Source organism: Lissotriton vulgaris, chromosome 8, assembly GCF_964263255.1.
Source record: "Lissotriton vulgaris chromosome 8, aLisVul1.2, whole genome shotgun sequence".
Taxonomy (NCBI): Eukaryota; Metazoa; Chordata; class Amphibia; order Caudata; family Salamandridae; genus Lissotriton; species Lissotriton vulgaris.
Window position 1 is genome coordinate 793,068,467 of NC_141696.1, and position 22,270 is coordinate 793,090,736.

The 22,270-nt window shown below is 48.5% G+C and overlaps 2 protein-coding genes across 2 annotated transcripts in view; one reads left to right on the forward strand and one right to left on the reverse strand.

The window, feature by feature from the left end:
- Window positions 1-22,270, forward strand: part of TGFBRAP1 (transforming growth factor beta receptor associated protein 1) — a 255,012-nt gene that overhangs the window by 187,630 nt on the left and 45,112 nt on the right. The window lies entirely within an intron of this gene.
- Window positions 7,913-12,257, reverse strand: LOC147697999 (uncharacterized). Its single transcript, XM_086933592.1, has 2 exons — window positions 9,995-12,257; window positions 7,913-7,966 (listed from the first exon to the last, which is right to left on the reverse strand). The coding sequence occupies exons 1-2, from the start codon at window positions 12,062-12,064 to the stop codon at window positions 7,913-7,915; spliced, it is 2,124 nt and encodes a 707-aa protein (XP_086789718.1). The 5' UTR covers window positions 12,065-12,257.

Sequence of the window (22,270 nt, forward strand, 5' to 3'; positions counted from 1 at the left end):
TACACAAGGACACGTTCGATTTTGTTAGGCACGGGGACATTAAGTGATTTGCCCAGAATCACAGGATATTGAGCCGACGCAGAGACTGGAACCTCCTTTTGCGGTACCAAAGACTGCAGCTCTGGTCGTTATGCCACATTCTCGATGAGCCACATGTAAACACTCTGTGCCGTCTGTGGGGGCCATAGGGTGGCAATGAGATGCATCTGACGTGCTGACAGAGCCGAGGCACCTTCAGCCGAGCGCCTCTGTTTATTACTGATTATGCGAGGGGGTGCATGTCTCACAACTGCTTGGATAGCTCCGTGGCAGACAAAGCAGGGATTCTAGGCGCTTACTGATGTTGTGAATTATACACAGGTCTGATACTTGTTTTACTTTTGCAGCTTAATGGAGCGCGAACTCGAACCTCAAGTATTGGAGCGCTTTACATGAGCGTCAGTTACATTGCACAAGGACCCGTTCAATTTTGTTAGGCATGGTGACATTAAGTGATTTGCCCAGAATCGCAGGATATTGAGCCGATGCCGAGACAACCTCCTTTTGCGGTACCAAAGACGGCAGCTTTGGCCGTTACGCCACATTCTCGATGAGCCACATGTAGCTCAGCTGTTCATTTTGCTGGGGGTAGGTTATGTGATGGGGGTGGAAGGTATGGGGGGGACTCTGGAGAGGTATTGGCTGCACTATTGTAACACCTCACTAGTTATTGGGAGTGGTAACCAGACGTTAGATCATTTCACTGGAACATTATGTCCTAGACCTGGAGTTTTAAGTCCCCATCTGGTGGATTCTGGGAGCTGTAGTCTCATCCTGATGCCATCAGCTAGGTCTGGCTATTTAATCAACGACTTTGCATTTTGGGTTGTGTAATTTGCATCCTAACATTGGACGTGTGAGGTAAATGTCAGCGCATGCTGAAAGTGTCACGCAAGGCACGGGACTACTTAACAGCTGAAGAATTTTGTTTAATTTGAAGTGCAACCAGAAATGTACAACTTTGCAAAAATGTGCTAAATGCACGCCACCCAGGACTGAAACATAGTTGCGCCGGTGGCATAGAGACATCTGCAGCCCCGTGAATGGAGGAGGGTGGGGGACATACACTCAACTGCTTTGCAGACCGGTTTTAGACGAGGGGCAAGCACCATTCAGCAAAGCTCTTTATCCCCTCCTTCTTTAGTTTCTACCGGTACACACTGCAGGACTACAAGTACCAAAATGCAAAAGGGAAAAATCAAATCTGGACAAAATACCCGCATCTGAGGGGTACTGCTCTCATTCGAAGGAGGAGTCAAATGTAAACGTCACGTGTGAACTATGGGAGCCTTTCTGTTATGAGTGTTATGAGCCATGAAAAGTGCCCGCCCTCATCCTGCCCCCTGCAGAATGGGTGCTGCGTGCACAAAGGCTGAGTTTTGATCAGCACAAGACACATTTTAGTGGAAAATATTGCCCGCAGGTGAAACAGTGGGAAAGTGACACAGTGCGATTTCGTGATTTTATAAAGTTTATCAACTTTATCGGATCGCCCTGCCATAATTGCAGTTTCAGTCAGCCCTTACTTTGTTCAACAATCAGCCGATTATGGTCAAATGTGGATTTTTTTTTTGCACCTCAGAAACAGCATTTGGATTATTCACGCTTTTATTTGCGATGCATTATATATAAAATAGATTTTATAAAAAACGATAACAGGGTGATGTGGTTAAGTAATAGGTGGACACTGCCTTGTCGCCAAAGTCCCGAGGGGCATACCCAGCTCAGGAGTGTAAAAGGTACTTCTCAAGGGATATCTCCAGTTCTTAGGGACAGCGCCAGCGCCGTGGACATTCTGATACGATTTGATGTGACTTTTATAAAGTTTGGCTGTTACTGAAGAAGGGTGTCTTGGTGCGATGGAAAAGCAACATAATGGGTAGAAGTAGTTCAGTTAAAATAACCATGTATTCACTTTTTTTTAGGTCTCGCCGGTCTGTTGCATACCTGCCAACTTACAAATTAATGCCACAGTGTGAGGAGGGGGCATGACCTCATGCTGAGAGCTATCTAAGAGGCACTCAGCCCCTCACCAAGCCCCCTCCGCCCCCAACTCCATGCATCTCCCAGAAAAACAAGCATTGAAAATGCAATTGGTCTCACCTTTAATTAAGTTACAGCCATTTGCTTTGCTAATGGTATTATATTGTAGCTTTGCATTATTTAGTGTATATTTGTGATATGTTGTAGTTGTATATTATTATTTATTATTATTTAGAAGTTTTCTATAGCGCTAACAAGACCCAAAGGTATCAGAGCGCTTCACAGTAGTGGGCATGAAAAAGAGAACAACATGAAACAAACCCAATAAAAGCAATCGGCGACAGACAATTTGGAAAGAAGAAAAGTTCGGACAGCAGGGCTTCTCAGTACTGGATTCAACAATACCGCATGGATTCTGAGACGTTTGCAGCTCCAAGTTATCCATAACCAAGGGAGCGGATCAGGCACAAGGATTTAAGTTGCCTCTTGAATTCTGCATAGGACGGTAGAGTTCTGATGTGCGGGGGGATGGCGTTCCATATTTTGGGGGCATTTCCTGAGAAAGAGCAGTCCGCAGTTCTCTTCCTTCTGGTTTTTGGTAGGATGAGCAGTAGGGAATTAGAGCTTCTCAAATTTCTGGCTTGGCCTGCTTTTTTGAGCTTGTTAGCCAGGTATTCCGGTTTGCCGGTGTGGAGGGCCTTGTGGGTTAGGCAGGCCGTTCTGAAGGTACTTCGCATTTCCACAGGGAGCCATTCGAGTTCTTTAAGAGCCGGGGAGATGCGATCATATTTTTTGCAGCCTGTGATCATTCTTGCTGCCGCGTGAAGTGTTGTTTTTAGTGGAGCCAGGTGGGATTTGGGGATGCCTGTTAGGATTGAGTTCCCATAGTCCAGTCTTGATAGAACTAGAGATTGCGTGGCTAGTTTGAGGTCCTTGTTGGGAATGTAAGGTTTAATTTTGTTCAAAAGTCTGAGGTTCGAAGAATGCGCTTTTCGCCGAGTTCTTAATGTGATTTGTCAGGGTTAGTTTAGGGTCTAAGGTGAAGCCCAGGGATTTAACGGAGTCGGCTAGCGTGAGGTTACCCTTGAGAGCATCGATCGACTTTAGCCACTCGGTGATTTGAGGGTTATCTTCTTTGTTTGAGATGAGGAGTGTTTCTGTCTTATCGGGGTTGAGTTTCAGGTTATTCTTTGTCAGCCAGTCTTGAACTTCATTTAGGATATTGTTGAGTCTCTGGATGTCTTTAAGAGAGGAGATTTCCAGGTAAATCTGCGTGTCGTCCGCGTAGAGGTGGAAGTTGATGTTGGCGTTCCTGAGTAACTTAGCGAGTGGCTCCATGTAGATGTTAAAGAGCTGGGGGGAGAGCACCGATCCTTGAGGGACACCCTTGTTGACTTGCTGGGTATCGGAGGTGAAGTTCTTGATTTTTATTAGTTGCGAACGGTTGTGTAAAAAGGAGGAAAACCACTTGAGAACTACCTCGCCAAGGCCGGCTCTTTCTTGGAGAGTCGTGATGAGGAGCTTGTGGTCCACCGTGTCGAACGCTGCTGAGAGATCAAGGAGTATGAGGAGGCAGCACTTGTCAGCGTCAAGAGATCCATGGATGTCATCTATGATGTTCAACATCGCGGTTTCAGTGCTGCGGCCTTGTCTGAAGCCAGATTGGAGGGGGTCCAGGAGATTGATGTTGTCCAGGTGTTGCGTCAGTTGCAGGAGTACACAGCGTTCAAGTGTTTTCGAGAGTAAAGGGAGGTTAGATATTGGTCTGAAATTGTTCAGGTCAGTTGAGTCGAGACCGGGTTTTTTCAGGAGGGGAGTGACTTGTCCCATTTTTAGACAATCGGGGACCACACCGCTTTGTAAGGAGCTGTTTATGATTCTTCCCCAGATAGGCGCTAAGGTAAGCTTCATTTGTTTGATTAAAGATGGGGGGATGGGGTCTGAGATGTGTGCTGAAGGTTTGGAGGTCGAGATCAGCGCGATTATCTCAGTTTCCTGGACGGGGCGAAAGCTTAGCCAGGGGGAGGGAACGGAGTCGGATGGGAGTGCCACTGGGGAGGTCGAGTAGCTCTTCTGGAGGTGTGGGTTGTTGATGTCTAGAGATAGTTCGATTTTTTGGACTTTGACGTTGAAGAAGTTGGCAAAGTTGTCACAGAGTTCTTTGGAAGCCTGTAGGGTTGAGGGCAGGGGCTTTGTTGTTTGTTGTCTGATTATGTTGTAGAGTTCTTTGGGTCTGTTTTTGGATTTGACCAATGCCTCACGGAAGAAGCTGGATTTCTTGTTTTTGATATGGTTGTTGTACTTCCTACGGGCTGATTTTAGTTGAAGGCGGAGAATGGCGGTTGGGTTGTTTCTCCACTTTCTTTCTTTGGTTCTCAGGTTTCTTCTTTCTGCGTTGAGGTCCGCAGTGAACCAGGTTCTGGATGGAGTGGCTCGGCTTCTTTTGAGTTTAAGAGGAGCTAGATTGTCAAGTATGGCGACTACCCCCGAGTTATAGTGGTCGACGAGGTCGTTGGTCGAGAGGTGCATAGTGTTATTTGAAAGAAGAGCGCTTAGTTGACCTTCCAAGATGTCTTGGGGTACTTGGGAGAGGTTTCTCGACCATTTAGGCGGGTCTTGCGGAGGTTTAAGCGAGAAGATGGGGTGATTGATGTGGAATAAGATCATGTGGTGATCTGACCAGTCAACTGGTAGTATGTGGTTGACCGTGATAGAATTCTTTTGGGCAATGATGGCGTCCAGTGTGGCTCCTTTGTAGTGAGTCTCCTCAGTACAATGTTGGGTGAGGTTGTTCTCATCAAGGAGGCTAGATAGCGATTTGATTAGAGGGTTGTGGGTCTCATTCCACCGGATGTTCAGGTCGCCAAGAATTAAGTTTTTGGAGTCGCCCAGTGTGTCTTGTGCAATCAGGTTTGATAATTGGTCTCCGAACTCGTTATTTCTGCCCGGGGGGTGATAGAGTAGGTGGCACAGTAGAGAGTCATTGTCTTTTGTCTTGATGACAGTGGATAGGCATTCAAAGGAGTCATACTCGAAGGAGGCGGTTTCTGTGATGCTCCAGCTGTCCTTGTGGATGATAGCGACCCCACCTCCTCGTTGTTCAATCCTATCTTTGGAGATGAGGGAGAAGCCGGGTGGAACCAGCATGTCTAGGCAGGGAGGGGATGTCTTATTAAGCCAAGTCTCCGTGAGGAACGCAACGTCAATGTCATGGGTGAGGATGGCTTCGGCTAGGTCCGTTGCGTGTAGAGAAGCCGATCTGCAGTTGATTAGGAGGCAGTTGGTGACTTTCTCCTGATTACTGGTGGTTCCCTCTTTAGTCTCTCTAGGTATAGCGGTGAGGACTGGTAATCTCTGTGTATTGACGATGGGTCGGCCTTTCCGGTGACCTGTGATGACTTGAATTTTAGATTTGGGTGACTCCGTAGGGAAGGAGTCATAGGTGGCGGCAAGTAAGGCTGCTTCCCTGTCTGACATAGGAGCTTCTGATCTAAGGGACCTGGCGGTCGGGTGATTTGAGCCCATTGGAGTGGGAGAGGAAATAGAGGACGTTTTGACGTGGGGGGAGGTCCGGGGGGAGAGTTTGTAGGGATTACAGACTATTCCAAGGTTAGAGATGATTTCTGAAAGACCATGGGTGATAGTGTTGACCTGGTTTTCCAGGGCGGCGAGCCGTTTTGATATGGCCTCAAGGAAGGGGATGTGGGCATCCGCGGTGGGTCCGAGAGTGCTAGGGTTCGAGAGGGTGGGTTGGGGGATAGGGGTCAGGGAGAAGGACGGGGGGGTGTTCTGAATGGGTTGGGAGATAGGGGTCAGGGTGAAGGACGGGGGGGTGTTTGGGGTGGGTTGGGAGATAGGGTGAAGGACGGGGGAGGTGTTCAGGGGAGGGTCCGGCGGGGGTTTAGACAGGGGGGAGGAAGGGAGGAGGACAGGGGGGTGCTTGGACAGGGGTGGATTGAGGGATGTAGGGAGACTAGAGGGGAAGTGGCTCGTTATCTGAAGGCAGCCTGCTGGCGTGGGGGTGATTGCTGTAGGAGGCTGTCGTAGCTTGGTGTTAAGGGAGGTGAGGTGGTTGGAGGAGGGGGAGGAGGAGGGGGATTGAGTGTCATGCGGATGTTGGGTGGCTGAGCATGGAGGGTGAGGTATTACTGGGGCTGGGTAGGGGTTGCGGAAGGGAGTATCACGGTCTTCACTGTAGGTTGTGGTCGTGGTCGGAGGCGGCGTAGAGGCGAGGATGGGAGGGGCTGACCTGAGTGCGGGAAATATGGAGTCGAAAGCTTCTAGGTTCTCATTGTTAGCTTGGATGAGGACCGTGCCATTGGTAAAGATGGTCACGGTTATGTAGCCTCTGCCAGCTGATCTGAACGGAAGAGTCGTGGTTAGTTTGCAGCTGTGGAGAGTGGAAGTTGTTTTGGCTATAAACATCCGCGATCTAATCGTGGAGACCCAGTATTCTGGTCTTTCAGTGTGGAATATTAGGTCCATCTTGGTCGGTCCAATGGAGGCCGAGTGGTAGATGTCCGTGATTAGGGTTTCTTTGTGATTGCGAATGAGTTTCTGCTTGAGGGTGCGTCGCTGCTTAGTAGAGAGGAGTGGGGGGAAAATGATGGTGAAGGAGTTTCGGCTGTGAGGTTTAAGGTGGGCAAGTGGGGCTGGTGGAGGAGGGGGGGGCTGGTCCCGGGCCATCGTGGGTGAGGTGGGAGGGGAGCCAGATTAGGTAGGGGTGTGGCGCTAGAGTGGCCCGGAGGGCAGGCGACAGATTGAGGGTGCAGTTCAGTAGGACCCGTGGTTAGAAGTCATGTGGGGCATTGCAAGCCCTCCTGGGTCGCTATTCTGCGCAACGGATTGCAGGTGATGGTCGGGGGCAGGGCAGTTAGACTCAGGGCCTCTGCCTAGGTGGAAGGCACTCTTTCCCTTCCTTTACTGCTCTCTTCATTGGAATTTTTTTTTTTTTTTTTTTTTTTTATATTTTTTTTTTATTTTTTTTTTTCCTTGTAGTAGTCCTACTTTTGTTTTTCTGGGGTGTCCTGGTTATGAATTCACTGGAACTGATCACACTGGAGATATGGCAAGGGCCCCTGAAGCTCCCTTTGCATGATGAGGCAGGACATCCCAGTTGCCCCTCTGTTTGGCGCCCCCAGTATCTACCAGTATCTCTCTGTGTGGGTCAGGCGACGTCCTCTTTGGCCGCCATTTTAAAGTCAGGCACAGGCCGGCTGTGGTTGGAAACGTGGGGCTCAGATGAAAAGGCTTAGTTTGGTGGGGTAGTCAGAGCTGAAGCTAGGTAGTGCCCAAAAGAATGCCAGTACTCACAGTGTCTACTGAGTAGGCTCCGGTCAGGCGACGTCCTCTTTGGCCGCCATTTTTAAGCCAGGCGGAGGGATGGCAGCGTTGGGAGTCCCTGTGCTCCGGTTGGTGAATTTAATCACTGGCAGTAGAGGTCGGGGGTGAAGTTTAGCGCCCTCACCCCTTTCACGACCTCGAATGATGGAAGCCGCGACTCTGGGGGAAGGCTCGGTCAGGCGATGTCTTCAGAGGCCGACATTTTGAGGACAGGCGAGGCGGGCAGCGTCGGCGGAGAGTGAAAAATTGTCTAGCAGACGCGACAAAGAATTTTCAATTCTATTAAGGACACGGAGGCGAGGATTATGCTTCTCTTCACTTTACTGACATAAACAGCAGCCAATAAAAAACTTTAAACTGGCATGACCCCGGAAGGACAACCCCCTCCAACAGTATGCACCAATCACTATCAAGTCCACTGTATATCTGTCCATGTTTATCAATACGACCTCCTCTTTCTTTGCGACACATCATCAGTCCAACAAGACCGGAGGCCAACGTGGCAACCATCGCATCCATCGTCGAGGAAGGCACCTCCTGCACCACGTCACAGATTTCCAGAGCATAGACTGTTCACCTCATGTCTGCTTGTGCTGATCTCCTGAAACAAGAACATAAGTCGTAATGGCCATTCCCAAACTTGGAAAGACAACAAGCCAATAACAATCATTCGGGTGGGTACAAGAATTCATCAACCATATAACATTGCATGAAATACAATCCTGCAAGCCCGGGTGGGATAATCCTCGCCTCCGTGTCCTTAATAGAATTGAAAATTCTTTGTCGCGTCTGCTAGACAATTTTTCATTCTATGTCAGTCCACGGAGGCTCAGATTATGCTAGTTTAAAGTTTATCCACCACCACCGAGGCCACATCCACAATAGGCTTATGATAAAACACTTTAAAGGTGGAATCAGAAGACCAATCTGCCGCAGTCATGATATCTTGAAGCCGGGAACCGGCACCAAAGGATTTTGAGGCCATAGCCCCTCTCACAGAATGAGCCCCAAATATAGAGGTATCAATACCCGCCAGGCCCAACAACCAGGTAACCCACCTGGCCAGAGTTGCACTGGTGACTGGGCGGAAAGGTTTCTGTAATGAAATCAACAGTTGACCAAAACCAGTTCTAAATTCCCTAGTACAATCCTCATATACCTTCAAACATTTGACCACACATAATTTACTGTGATGAGGAAATGCAGGATATGCAATACATTTTGTATGCGTTTTTGTACGCCTAGAGATCGTAAAAGAAACTCCCGTGGGAGTGAATACTCTACCTGATAAATCCAAGGCCCGAATATCCGACACTCGCCTGCATGAAACCAGGCAGAGGAGAAGTGTAAGTTTAGCTGAGAGCTGTTTGCGAGACAGACCCTCATTAGCCGGCCAGGCCGCCAAAAAACGTAGGACCACTGACACGTCCCAGAGTTCAGTATACCTGGGTTGAGGGGACTTCACTAAGCGGACCCCCCTGACTACCCTGCACACCAAAGGGTGTTCCCCAACGGGCTTACCGTCAACATGCGGGTGTCCCGCGGAGATCGCCGATCGGAAGTTATTCACTGTGCGATAAGCCAGACCAGACCGCGCCAGTTCCGATAAGAAATTCGCTATGACAGTAATATCGGATCCCATCGGATCCCCCTGCCGTTCGTTACACCAACCAACCCATCGTCTCCAAGCTGACTCATATCGCTTGTGGGTGGAAGGTGCCCATGCCTGAGATAGGAAAAAGAGAGTGTCCTCTGAAACTCCCGGCATTTGCCAACGTCGCCGGAAAGTCTCCACGCCATGAGGGACAACTGATTCTGAAGGACCAGCGGGTGGGGAAGACCCACCGGGTCCGTGAGAAGATCCGGGAACGTCGAAATTTGCACCGGCGCTGCACAGGTGAGACTCATTGCCACCGGGAACCACGCTTGTGCTTTCCAGCACGGTGAGACCAAGACCAATTCCGCTTTCTGCCTCCGAACCTGAGCCAGAACTCTCGGGATCATGATAAAAGGAGGAAACGCATACAGAATGCCCGTCGTCCACGATTGAAGGAAGGCGTCCGAGCTGATCGCCAAGGGATCCGGGCGCCAGCTGTAAAACTGGGGAAGTTGCCTGTTGAGCCGAGAGGCAAAAAGGTCTACCACACACGGACCCCATTTGTGGTTCAATGCCCCGAAGATTCGAGGGTGCAGTCTCCAATCGCTCGCATCTCTCAAGTATCGAGAGTTCCAATCCGCCGTCACGTTGGCAGACCCCGGAATATATTCCGCCGTCACCGAAATTTGATGGGCCAGGCAATAATGCCAAAAGTCCTTGGCTATCTCCGCCAGGAGACGCGACCTGGTGCCTCCCAGGCGATTTATGTAGCGTACCGCGGACACATTGTCCATGCGGAGGAGAATACAACACGAAACTCCCTGAGGGGACAGAGTGCGGATCGCAAAAGAACCCGCCAGGAGTTCCAGACAGTTGATGTGGAGACTCAACTCCTCGCGGGACCACCGGCCCCCGGTCTCCACCGAGCCGCAACGGGCTCCCCAGCCCCACCGGCTGGCATCCGACTCTATCACCACTTCCGGGGTGGCCGCGAAAATGGCTCTGCCGTTCCACGCATCCATATGCTCTAACCACCAGTTTATCTCCGTACGTGCCTCCGCAGAAAGAGAAATCTGTTGGGCATAGGTCAGTCCCTTGCGCAAATGCAAGGCCTTCAAACGCTGCAGGGCCCTGTAATGCAAAGGACCCGGAAAGATCGCCTGGATCGAAGAAGCCAGAAGCCCCACCAGGCGTGCCAACGTCCTCAAGGAGATTGTCGGAGAGACAAGCGCTCTCCTCAACTCCTTCCTCACCGCCACCCTCTTCTTGAGGGGCAAGAGTAATTGAGACTTCACCGAGTCCACCTGGAAACCCAGGAACTCCATCACCTGAGAAGGCTGCATGATCGACTTCTGTATGTTCAGGAGAAAGCCCAAGTCCTGAAGGAGGTGGATCGTCCACGACAGATGGAGCGACACCACCTCCGGTGACTGACCTAAGATCAAGATGTCGTCGAGGTAAATAATGAGGCGAACACCCCGTTCCCTCAACGTCTGCACGATGGGTTTCATCAGCTTGGTGAAACACCATGGGGCGGACGACAGTCCAAAGGGCATGGCGGAAAATTCGAACCACTGATCGCGCCATTGAAACTGCAGGAACCGCCTGTGTGGGGGATAGATGGCCACTGCTAAATAGGCGTCCTTTAAATCCAGACGCACCATCCAATCCTGTTCCAATAGTATATCTCTCAGGAGGTGTATCCCCTCCATTTTGAAGTGTCGATAAACGACCCAGCCATTGAACTCCTTGAGATTCAACACCAGTTGATACCCTTGGTCCTTCTTCGGGACCACAAAGACGGTGCTGACGAAGCCTAGCTCGTGTGGGGAGGATTCCACAATCGCCCCCTTCTGGATCAAGGAGCATATCTCCGCATCGATGAAACTCTGCTCTGCTTGGGAAAAACACAGTGGACCTGGTCTCCGCCGCTGCATCGGGGAGGCATAACATTCTATGTGGAAACCCTGTATCGTTTGTAACACCCAAGGGTCGTTCGTAAGTTGGCGCCACCTGTGGAGAAAAAGTGACAGTCTGCCCCCCACCATATGCTCTGATGGGCATAGAAGTCGTACCTGAGTAGGAGTAGTCTCCTGAGTTCGCCTGTTGTCCACGATAGTCTCCTCTTTGCCCCTTGCCACGACCTCCTCTATCACGGGAGGGGTAGAAGTTGGGGCGTCGATTACCTCTGCCCCTCTGCTCTGCACCACGTGAGGTCTGTGCATAACCTCGGCCGGACCCTCGACCTCTTGGGCGTCCGGCCCTATCAAAAACACCACCATGGAGAACCCTCTTGATGTTGGACTGGGCCCTGTCTAATGCGGAGAAGGTGGCAACATATTTGCCCATCTCCCTGACAAATTTGTCTCCGAATAGCATACCATTAGCTAGGACACCAGGTTCGGAAGGGGCCATATCCGCCAGCTGGGAGTCAAGTCTCATAAGAAAAGAGCGCCTCCGCTCTGTAGACACGGCCACATTGGCATTACCTAAAAAGCACATGGCACGCTGTGCCCATTCCAGAACCTCCGACACATTCAGCGGCACATTCCTATCCTTGGCTATCACCGCCGCGTCCAGAATCTTCGTTAGGGGACCGGCGACATCCAACATTTTGTCCTGGACACCTCTCCATGCTCTATCCAGCCCCTTCTTTGGATCCTTCGCAAACTTGCGCATAAACGCCGCCATTGTGGGATCTAAATCCGGTGTGTCAGCCACCTTCCCTGTCAAGGATGGCCTGGGGCATTCGGAGCGCAACGTGGCCCTCACTCCATTATCGAAACCCTGACGCAGGTTGTTGCTCACATATTGTGCCACCTCAGGGCACGGTATCCACTCAGTGGACCGAGGGTGCACAATATTGTTTGGGTTAAAAAGAAGATTCCTGGGTACCTGACCATCGTCCGCCTTTTGGGTGTGCTTCACCTTCCTAGATCTCTTTCTGGGGGCCACTGATCCCACCTCCGAATCAGATGAATCCGGCGGAGTCGGGGAAGAATCCCCAGACGTGTCATTCGCCATTGAGCCATGGTCCTTCAGGACATTCCTGGCCATTCGGGCCAACACCTGGGCCGAGGACTGAGAAGAGGTACCACCCATCCCGGCAGATTTGAACTTTCTCTTTCCATAATTTTTAAGGGGCTTAGCAAAAGGCTTAAGAGCCTGGACTAGTGCAGTCTTCACTGACCCCTGGACGTGGGAATCCAGGGCCTCTACCAAATTCTCCTCCAAATGCTCTTCCTGTGGCTCATAGTCTACATATTCATCGTATTCTGCCCACTGGTTATCCTCCTCGGCGTAGTACGCCATAGCTCTGAAGCAGGGAGGTGTGGAGGAGCTTCAAGGGGGGGGAGTAGCCCAGGGGAGCCTCCAACACATACACAAACTTAAATAACCAAAATCACTACAGGCAATGAGGCTGAATATTAGGTGGAAGCAGACCCCTATTTTGCACACTGTATGCTCCCCTAGAGCAGAGCTCTAATGCGGATGCGCTCCGTTTAGCGTTCTACTGAGGCCAGGATTGATGCAGTCTGAAAGCGCGATGCGTGAGGAGCCGGTAAAGTGAAAAACGAAAGTCGGCTCCTCGCGCATGCGCAGTGCGTGTGGGGGCCGGGTTCGACTGCCTCCTGCGCGCGAGCGTCTCGCGTCTGCCTCCTCCTGCTCCACCGCCCCCTACCGGTACACCGCCGGTCGCGCTACGCGCTGAGAACAGAAAACGCCCGCGCGGGCCAATAACAATAAAATTCGAAAAAGGCAATAATCACAAAGTCACCAAAACACCTCAACCACGAGCGGAGGTCCGCTCAGCACATATCATCACTGACGCGCGCGCGCGCCGTCTACAACCACCGCCCTTACACACATTACCCCCAAGAAAGAAGTAAAATAGAAGGGCACTTAACTCGCTGCTGCAGCAGCAAAGAAAGAGGAGGTCGTATTGATAAACATGGACAGATATACAGTGGACTTGATAGTGATTGGTGCATACTGTTGGAGGGGGTTGTCCTTCCGGGGTCATGCCAGTTTAAAGTTTTTTATTGGCTGCTGTTTATGTCAGTAAAGTGAAGAGAAGCATAATCTGAGCCTCCGTGGACTGACATAGAATCCCTGAGCTCCGGTTGCAGGAGCTATGGTCTTCCAAGGCTGGTCGGGACTGTGCAGCTCATGTTTCGTCGTGCTGGCATTGCTGGGGGGGTCCGGACGCGGTCGGCAGATCTGCGGGTGAGTGTCCTGGGGTCGCTGGAGGGCAGAGGAGCGCCGATCACCGTGAGAGTGATCAGGCGACAGAACTCTGCTTTCCTGTAGCGGGACAGGCTGCACTATTCCGCCGCAGATTCCGGTCGCGATCCTGGTGCTAGGCAAGAGCAGTGTTTCAGATTTGGGAGGTGAATGAATAGAAGAATAGAGTGTGTGTTAATTTAGTATAGTGAGGATTACAATAGCATGAGGCAGACGAAAGGGGTGAGTGGAGAGCAAATATATGCACATATCACAAATATACACTAAATAATGCAAAGCTAGAATACAATACCATTAGCAAAGCAAATGGTTTTAACTTAATAAAAGGCGAGACCTATTGAATTTTCAATGCTTGTTACACCAACTTGGCAAGAAATTAGAACTTTATTCATAGAAGTTAAGTCAAAGAGAGATTGTATCCAATAATCCATGAATGCTTAGGTATCTAAATCTACGAAGGATTTGATTGCCTATTTGAAATATAAACCAATCCTATTGAACTAGGGAAATGTTTTTCTCATTATCCAATGCACGACCTGGGGATCCCGTCTTGGCAGGATCTACAAATCAGGACATTTTGATTGGCTTGCAGCAACTGACATTTTTTGTTGCTGCAGTCATTGCTGTATGTGACACACCCTGTAAGGGCCACCACCATGTATTTTCTGAAAAAACTAGTTAGGGAGAAATTAAGATTGATGCGTGTGTAATGGGGTCTCCATCAACAAAAGTACAAAAGACATGAAATTCACAATAATAGTTCTACCTAAACCTCCACCCCCACCCCTGCCATTCTCACTTAACCTTCACTCCTGAACCTGCCAACTCTTGTGCAAGGTGTAAGTTCAGTTCAAAGACTTTATTCGAATTTAATTCACAATTCATATAAGTATACAAATAAAATCACAATTAAAATTCCATCTTTTCCATTCAGAATTAAACATTACTAAAAATAGATTTTTAAAATTAATAAAAAGAAGTTAAAAAAAGATAGAACAATGCAATCAATTAAAAGACATAGTAGTTAAAAATACTTAATTAACTCTTGCTATCCCATGACCATGGTCCTTCTCACTCTTAAAATTGTGTTCAAGTAGAGGCTCACTTTGCTGATGGTAAAACAATTGTCTAAAGACCTAAGTTTACTATAGGCGTCTCTTGCTTTCCTTAGGCCCCAGGTTAACAGGCGGGGTTTTAAGATTTGTCGTCTAAAGTGGCTGTAAAAAGTGCAAAAAAGAATGCAGTGTATATTTGATTGGAATGATTTGTCATCACAAGGACACCGCCTTTTTACTCTCGCCCAGTCAAGGTGTATGTCTCCGTGAGAGATTAAGCATGTTTTTGAGCATGTTTTTGAATTAGCGTGTCCGACTCTGCATTATGGTTTGTCCTTCTAAATGTGAAGGTCCATTTTATTAAATTGTATATTTAATTTGAGATATTATACTTTGCATATAGTGGCATTGTATGTATGTAACCATGTCTGATGTTGGCAACATGCATAGCAGACGGTAGTGAAAATCAAGATTAAGTGAGTTTAAAACACTGGAGTATTAGTTCAGGGGGTGAGTATCCACATCAAATAATAATCACAATCCCTGTCGGGATGATTCACAAAAATCTGAAAATAAACTTGTGTTCAACCCCCCTGGAAGCTGTGGCACAGAGCAGCCAGGTTTAACTTAAAAGCAAGTATTTAGACATTACTTAAACAGTAATATAGTGAAAACACCACACAGAAAAATTCCAAACTAATTTAGAAAAATAGTGAATATATATTTTAATAAATAAAATTACACTGAATCAACAAAAATCTAATTAGTGAAATTGAAATTATACATTTGTAAAGATTGTATTTATAATAGCACCTAAAATGACCAGGTCCCAACCTCGGGCAATTGGTCATGTTGGATCAGAACAAGAGCTGACCATGATGGAGCACGCATTGGATACAAGGACCACGTTTGTCATGGTCACAAAGTTGCCTTCTCACTTTTATGGAGGAAGAAAGACTACAGCGGGTCTAAGCAGCTTACTGGATCTGAGTAAAGGCTCAACGATGACAGGGAGTCGCTGTGTAAGGACTTGAAATCTACCAGATGTGGCTTACGCCCGGTGAAGCCATTGGCGAATGTTGTCAGCAGTGTTCAGATGGTGCTTGGTTTCGAGCCCGGTGATGCTGCTGAACGGGTGCTGCTTGGCGTCGAGTCCGGGAAGCTGTTGATCAGATGCTGATCAATGTCGCGTCTGGTGAATCCTTCGACTAAGGTTGTCTTTGTATATGCTCACTGTGGAGGCTGGTAAAGCTTTCTGTTAGGCTGGTAGGAATACACTCTGGCCACAGCTGAGAGCCCAGGACCTTTGGCACAGTACTTGAGGGTCAGGACTCACTCCCACAGAGGTCAGCAGCGGGGACCAGGTCAGGTTCAGTTAGGACTCGTCTCCTGGAAAGCAGGAAACGGCCTCTGGAAGCTTGTTGTCCTGTAATCTCAAACAGGAGGTCTCCAACTTACCACTGGAGTCTCTTGTGGTGTCCTGGGTTCAAGGCATGCAGGTCCAGCCTTCCTTTAAGTTCTTCCAATAGCAGGGAAGCCCTTCTTCTGTGGTACAGGAGTGTTCTGAGGAAGGCACTGCAGATGTCACATTTATGCCCATTTCCAGCCTTGTGGGTAAGGGTAACCACTTGCCACACCCTAGCTAATGAGATAAGAGTTCCCAGAGGTGACACTATCCGATTTTACACAATTTTCTGTGTGTTTCTGTGGGCACACTCCGAGTTGTGGCTATCATATGTTAATGTTAATGTTAAAAATGTGTTGAAGCGCAAAGCAGCTGCCCCAGCAACGGAGCGTCCCGGCGCTGAACCTAAACAGTACCTGAGGGGCGGGGGAAAACCGCAGAAGAATTAGATGACGGAGAATAGATGGGTTTTAAGTTCCTTACGAAAGGTAGTCAGGTTGGTCAGGGTGCGGATATGCAGAGGCAGGGAGTTCCAAAGTTTTGCCCCTAAAACTTTGAAAGAGCGGCCTCCCATTCTGCAGAGCTTGGTTCGAGGGACCGTCACCAGGTGCTGTCCCAGCGAGCGCAAGGTGCGCTGGGGAGTGTAGGGTGATAGAAGCGGGCGTAGGAGTTCAGGGCCGTCTGAATTAAGAATTTTGAATGCCGTGTTGAGAGTTTTGAATTGAATTCGGGATTCAATTGGCAGCCAATGTAGTTTCCGGATGGTGGCTCTGGCAGAGCACCTACGCGGAAGGCCCACCACAGCCCTGGCGGCCGAGTTCTGAACTCGTTGCAGCAGTGCTAGTTCTGTTTTATTCACCCCTAAGAACAGAACATTGGCATAGTCCAGCCGAGCAAGGATAATGGATTGGATGATTAGTTGGCGAGTTCTGGAGTCGAAGAAACCGAGTATCGGACTGAGACTCCTCAGTAGACCCACACACGTAGCTGCCACTTTCTTTGTGTGGGACTGGAAGTTGAGTGAGGAGTCCAGGCAGACGCCTATGTTCTTCACCACATTTTTTGGCACGGGAGTGGGGCCAAGCAGAGAGGGCCACCAATGATCGCTCCAGTGACCGGGGTTTTTACCGAGGAGAAGCACCTCAGTTTTCCCAGCGTTCAGTTGAAGGCAGTTGCGCATCATTGTAGAAACACTCCCTTGTAGTCGCTCCAACCCAATTTCTGGCGCAACTCTCCTTCCCACTGAGTTTGGAGAAAAGCTACCTAGAGGTGACCAAGAAATGGTTCAAGCCTGGTGTCAGTTCAGTTCATCTACTTGTGACAGGGTAGACCTCTTTAAAGTGTAATTAATCCTTGGGTACGTCCCCAGATCATCTCTTAAAAGGACAGCCTACACCTCCCCGCACCCAAGCCCTTTGTCCTCTGTCTGGGAGCAATCCACATCTCAACACAAGGGCGTCATCAGCAGTCTGCTGACAGAAGGGCCTCCAGAAATTTAGGCAAGGAAAATTTACTTTTCTAAAACTACTTTTTCCAACATAGTCAACATTGAATTTCACCATTAAATGGAATAGTGAATATCTATTTGTAGGAAGCTGGCTGTTTTTGTTGTACATCAAGAATCTGATATACCATGTAAAGAGTCCAGGGGTTCCTTATGAGTGGACAGGCAGGGGTGTGCTATGTAATCCCAAAGTGGCCTATTAAAGAGTAGTGTGGTTGAACAGCCTTAGGCTTAACACAGAGGAGTACAAGACATTTGCAAATACACACAATGATCAATAAATGACAGACACGACTGAAGAAAGAGATCCACACCAATATATAAAGATAGAAAATATCTTTACATATGTTTAGGCATCAGAGAAAAATCGTTCATGTAAGTACGTTTTTAAATATAAATTCTTTTCACTTTAAAAAGTGGAAAGTACAGTGACTTACAAGACCAATCTCCAGTAGTTAATGTGAGTGCAGCGCCAACAGAACACCAACAGCGGCACAAGAACAGCCGAGTGCAGGGTGCAAACAGCGTCGGGAGCCCAATAGGTTTCTTTGGAGCTCAGTCACTGCGGAAAGAGTCTACAGGTTCTGGCTGGAAGGCCAGTCTTGGTGAACCATCAGGGGGGTTCAAGACTTGCGATGCTCGGGGATGCAGGGACATCTGAGCTCTTCTTTTCCACGTCCCGGGATGGCGGATGCAGATTAATCTTTAGGCATCGGATTTTCTTACTGTTAGTGGTCACAGTCGAGGCAGCCTGCATGCAGAGGCTGCAGGTGACATCTGGTAGTCCACGAGAGGCTTGAAAGTTTGGTGGACTCAAGCTCTGGAGGGCCAGGGGCCTTGTTGACTCTGGTAGCCCTCTTCAATTCGGACTGGAGGCGACGGGTGCAACAGTGGTTTCAGGTGTCTGCTTTTGGCGGTACCGGTACCTCAGAGCCTTTAATTCTGAGGTCTTGCAGGGTTCAGAACATGCCCACTGTTCACTGGAGGTATTTATCGAAGGCAGGCAATCCTCCTAGGTTTCTAGTCAACACCTGCAGGACAAGTCGACTTTGGCACAGTTTTCGACTAAGGATGCATACAGGCCAGCAGGTCAGCTGCTTCTTCTCTTTGCTTTTGCGGCTCTTTGGTGTCCTCTCTCTTCTTAGGTCATTAGGATCTGCCTCTCTGTTGCTAGGGCCTCCCCTAAATACTGAATTTAGGTGCATTATAGTAGTTTAGGATAGTAGCCAATGGGCCACTGACCCTTGGGGTCACTACACCCCCATATGATTACTTCCTGTGGTGAGTGGGCATAACCCTGTCCCAAGTATATCATCACAAAGATGACTACATCTGAAAAATGCAGTCTACCTCACAGTAGCCCGCCTTCCCCTTCCCCTCCCTATCCCCTCTCTCTAACTCTCCTCTCGCACTTCCCCTCCTCTCCATCTATGGGGTTCCCCTTCATTGGCGCGGTTATAGGCACGGTTGAGTTCATGCCTTTCTTCTGATAAGAGAATCCAGAACATTCAGGCTATGATCCCGATATTTCAGCCTCAGTCCTGGATTTCAGTGAGGTTGGCTCTGAGGCTGCTAGGACTGATGGCCTCCTGCTCTTCAAACATGCTAGGTGGCATATGTGGTCTGTGCAGTGGGATCTGAATTCCAAGTGGGCCCATCAAGGGCACCTCTCCGACCATGTCCAGATTTCATAGGAGACTGCAAAAGGTATGCTGTGGTGTTTGCTGGACCTAAATTTGTTCAGCGGCAAACGACTCTCCCTTCCCTGCCCAGAGCTTTCCATGATGACCGATGCATATTTCTCGGTTGGCTGGACGCCTGGATGAGATGGAGATCAAAGGCCTTTGCTCTCCGGTAGAGTCCCGGCTCCACGTCAACCTTCTGGAGCGGAGGGCCACCTGGTTGGATTTGAAAGCCTTTCTGCCATTCATCAAAGGAAGGCTGGTACAGATGGTCACAGACAACACCACTGTCCTGTGATACTGCAGCAAATAGGGGTCAGGTGCCAGGAGGCCTTGCGCCTCAGTAAATGGCTGGACCACCAAGGAATTGTCCCGGTGGTAAACCACATGGCAGAATATTTTAATGCCAGGGGTGACAAGCTCACCTGTCAACACATAATGGATCATGAATTGCAGTTAAACCCGGTGGTGCAAGGTCTCTTCCGTCTCACGGGAGACTCTCAGCTTGAGCTGATGTCCACCGCTGAGAAAGCTCCTGGTCAGTGCCTCTGCTTGTTGGAGTTTCCAACGGGTCTCTCTTTACGAGGCGTTCCACCTCCAGTGAAACTTGGCACTGCTGTATGCCTTTTCACGGTTACCACTCCTGCCCGGGTTCTCAAGCAGACATGGGCTTACCAGGACCATGTCATTCTAGCGGCTCCAGATTGGGCATATACAGTATGGTATCCAGAACTCCCGGGCTTGTGGATATGTTCTCTCATCAGGCCGCCTCTATGGGAGGACCTGCTGTCGCAGCAACAGGATAAGGTTCTGCGCCTGGGCTTTCTTACTCTCCAAATTCATGCTTGGGGATTGAGCAGCGACAGATGAACACCTGCGACCTTAATCCAAAATTAGTTTGTCATTTTGGCAACAAAGCGTCCCTTGACACAAACTGTATATGCCTGTTGTTGGGTTAGATTGTGGCTTGGTGCTGGACACGCCAGACTGACCTCCTCCAGAATCACTGACATAATATCGGAACCAATAATATCGTGACCAAAAATATATATTACAAAAATATAATCTTCCTATACTTACAATAGTAAGTACAAAAATATCAAAACAAAATATCATTTTACACTAACATCGTTAAGACATACAAAATATCATCTTTTTAATATATAACTGTAGGAAGCTGGCTCTGTATATATATGCTATACCAAAATGAGGTATAGTGTGCACAGAGTCCAGTGGAACCCAAAAGGTAGGCAGAGGTAAAAGTAGATAGCACCTTACACTCTTTTTGTGGTAGTGTGGGCGAGCAGTAAGGCTTTATCAGAGGGTAGTGTTGAACATTAGTTGTACGCTCTCAAACAGCAAATGATTGCACACACTCAGACTGAACTCAGACCAATTTGTTTTGTATAAAAATATTAAGTTATTTTATTTCTAGAACCAAGCCAAGATTGGCACAGGTAAGTGAAATAAATGCTTTGCAAAATATTATGCTGCGTTTACAAGTGAATGCAAGTTCAAGTGTAGTTGTTTAAAATACAGGTAAGTCAAGGTATTGAAATTACTGTACAGATTACTTTTTAGATTACTTTTTAAGTTACTTTTTTCAACTCAATGCGATATGACTAGATATCACACTGGGACATTTCCTAGAGAAAAGGTAAGTAAAATCAGTTTTACACAATTGTAATTTTTCAGTTTTCCATACAAATCAACTCCACACTTGGAACATTTTTCAGAGAAACAGTCAATGGATTCCTATGGAGAGAAATTAAGTTTTCGGTTAACAGGGAAGTACTCGGTCTTTCAGGTTGAGTTTCTACTGTTAAAGCAAGGGTTCCCCCAGGGCCGAGGATGCACTCTTGTTATACCCTCAGCTGCACTAGGGTGGCAGGTGCAGAGTGCTAAGGCCCAATGTTATCCAATGGGGGATAGATGGCCTCCGGTTGCTGGCTGCTTATGAGCAGGTCACACAGTTGTGGGAGCCAAGCTCCTGGTGTTAGGCTCAGGGCAAAGGAGGAGCGGAGTTGGCATCCATAGTACACCCGCAGCGACGCAGGGGCAGCTGGGTGCTGTTTTGGCGTCTGGTGCTCCATATTGGTTTCAATGGGGATTCTCCGGTTTCAACAAAGACTGCAGACTCGGGGACAAAGATCTTCTGGAGGTGACCACCAGTTGGAGAGGTAATTTGGGATGCCTGGGGATTCTGGGACACCATCAGTACGGCCACCCAAGGCTGTGGGGCTTCGGGTGCAGGGGTGACTTTAGACGTCGTTTTTCTCTTACCAGCTCTGGTGATGGTCGGGGGGGGGGGGAGAGTCTCCAGAAAGAGGCTGCAGGATTTGCTGGGAGATTCGAGGCAGGTCAGAGATAACCAGATCTCGGGTCTGAATCGCCGGAGACCTCCTCGTGGTGTTGGGCCACTCTAACTCGTGCCGTGGGTGACAGGTGCAGAGTGGTGCAGAATCGCTGACTTGGCCAGAGCCATAGTCTGTGGGTGAACAAATCCGGTGTTCACAGGAGACTAAGTCCTTTCTGTGGAAGGCAGGGCAGGTCCTCAGGGTTCTTGAGGTTGCTGGCTGCAGAACACATCGGAGTTTCGCTTCTGCAGGATCGAGGTGGGGCAGGCCTGTAGGGCTGGGGCTAAGTCAGTGGGCGTCCTCCTTTTCTTAGCTTCAGGGTGGCTGTTCGGTCCTTCTTCTTCTTTTCTTCGTGGTTGTTTCTTGTCTGAGTAGCAAAGTTCATGAGAGTCCCTAAATACTAGGTTTAGGGGCACTACAGGTACCAATGGGTCCCTTCCTTGGGGTGGGTACATCCCCGATTATACCACTCTCCAGTGGGAGGGTGGCGCAGTTGATTCAACTCAAATTCTGTTCAGTTTCTGTGTTTTCTAACCGCCGTATATTTGCACAAGAACCTCAGAACTGTAATCACACAGTTCAGTGTACGCTGTTTGCATAGAATGGATTTACTTTTGGAGAAGATTACAGTTCTGAGGTTCTTGCGCAAATATACGGCGGTTAGAAAACAAAGAAACTGAACAGAATTTGGGTTGAATCAACTGTTTTTACAGATTTACCTATCATTCCTTTCAGTTTGGCCTCATCCGGCACACGTTCGAGAGTGATTAAGGTTGCTCTCATACCTCTGACGAAGGGACATTTAGATCAAAAAATGCACTGGGAACACCTCGAGAGAGATACCTATTGTATAGCTTGTAAATCGTTGATTTTAATGTTTAATATTGAATATATTGTAATTGAAATTTAAGTTTTGTTTTACATCAAAATGGTACAATAGCGGAAAGGAATCCGCAAAACAAAAGTCAAGATATTTTTTTGGGATGTTTATTAATATGTACAAACGATCTAAAGTTGAATTGGTGTAACTTCGAAAAAATACAATTAATTTAACACTAAC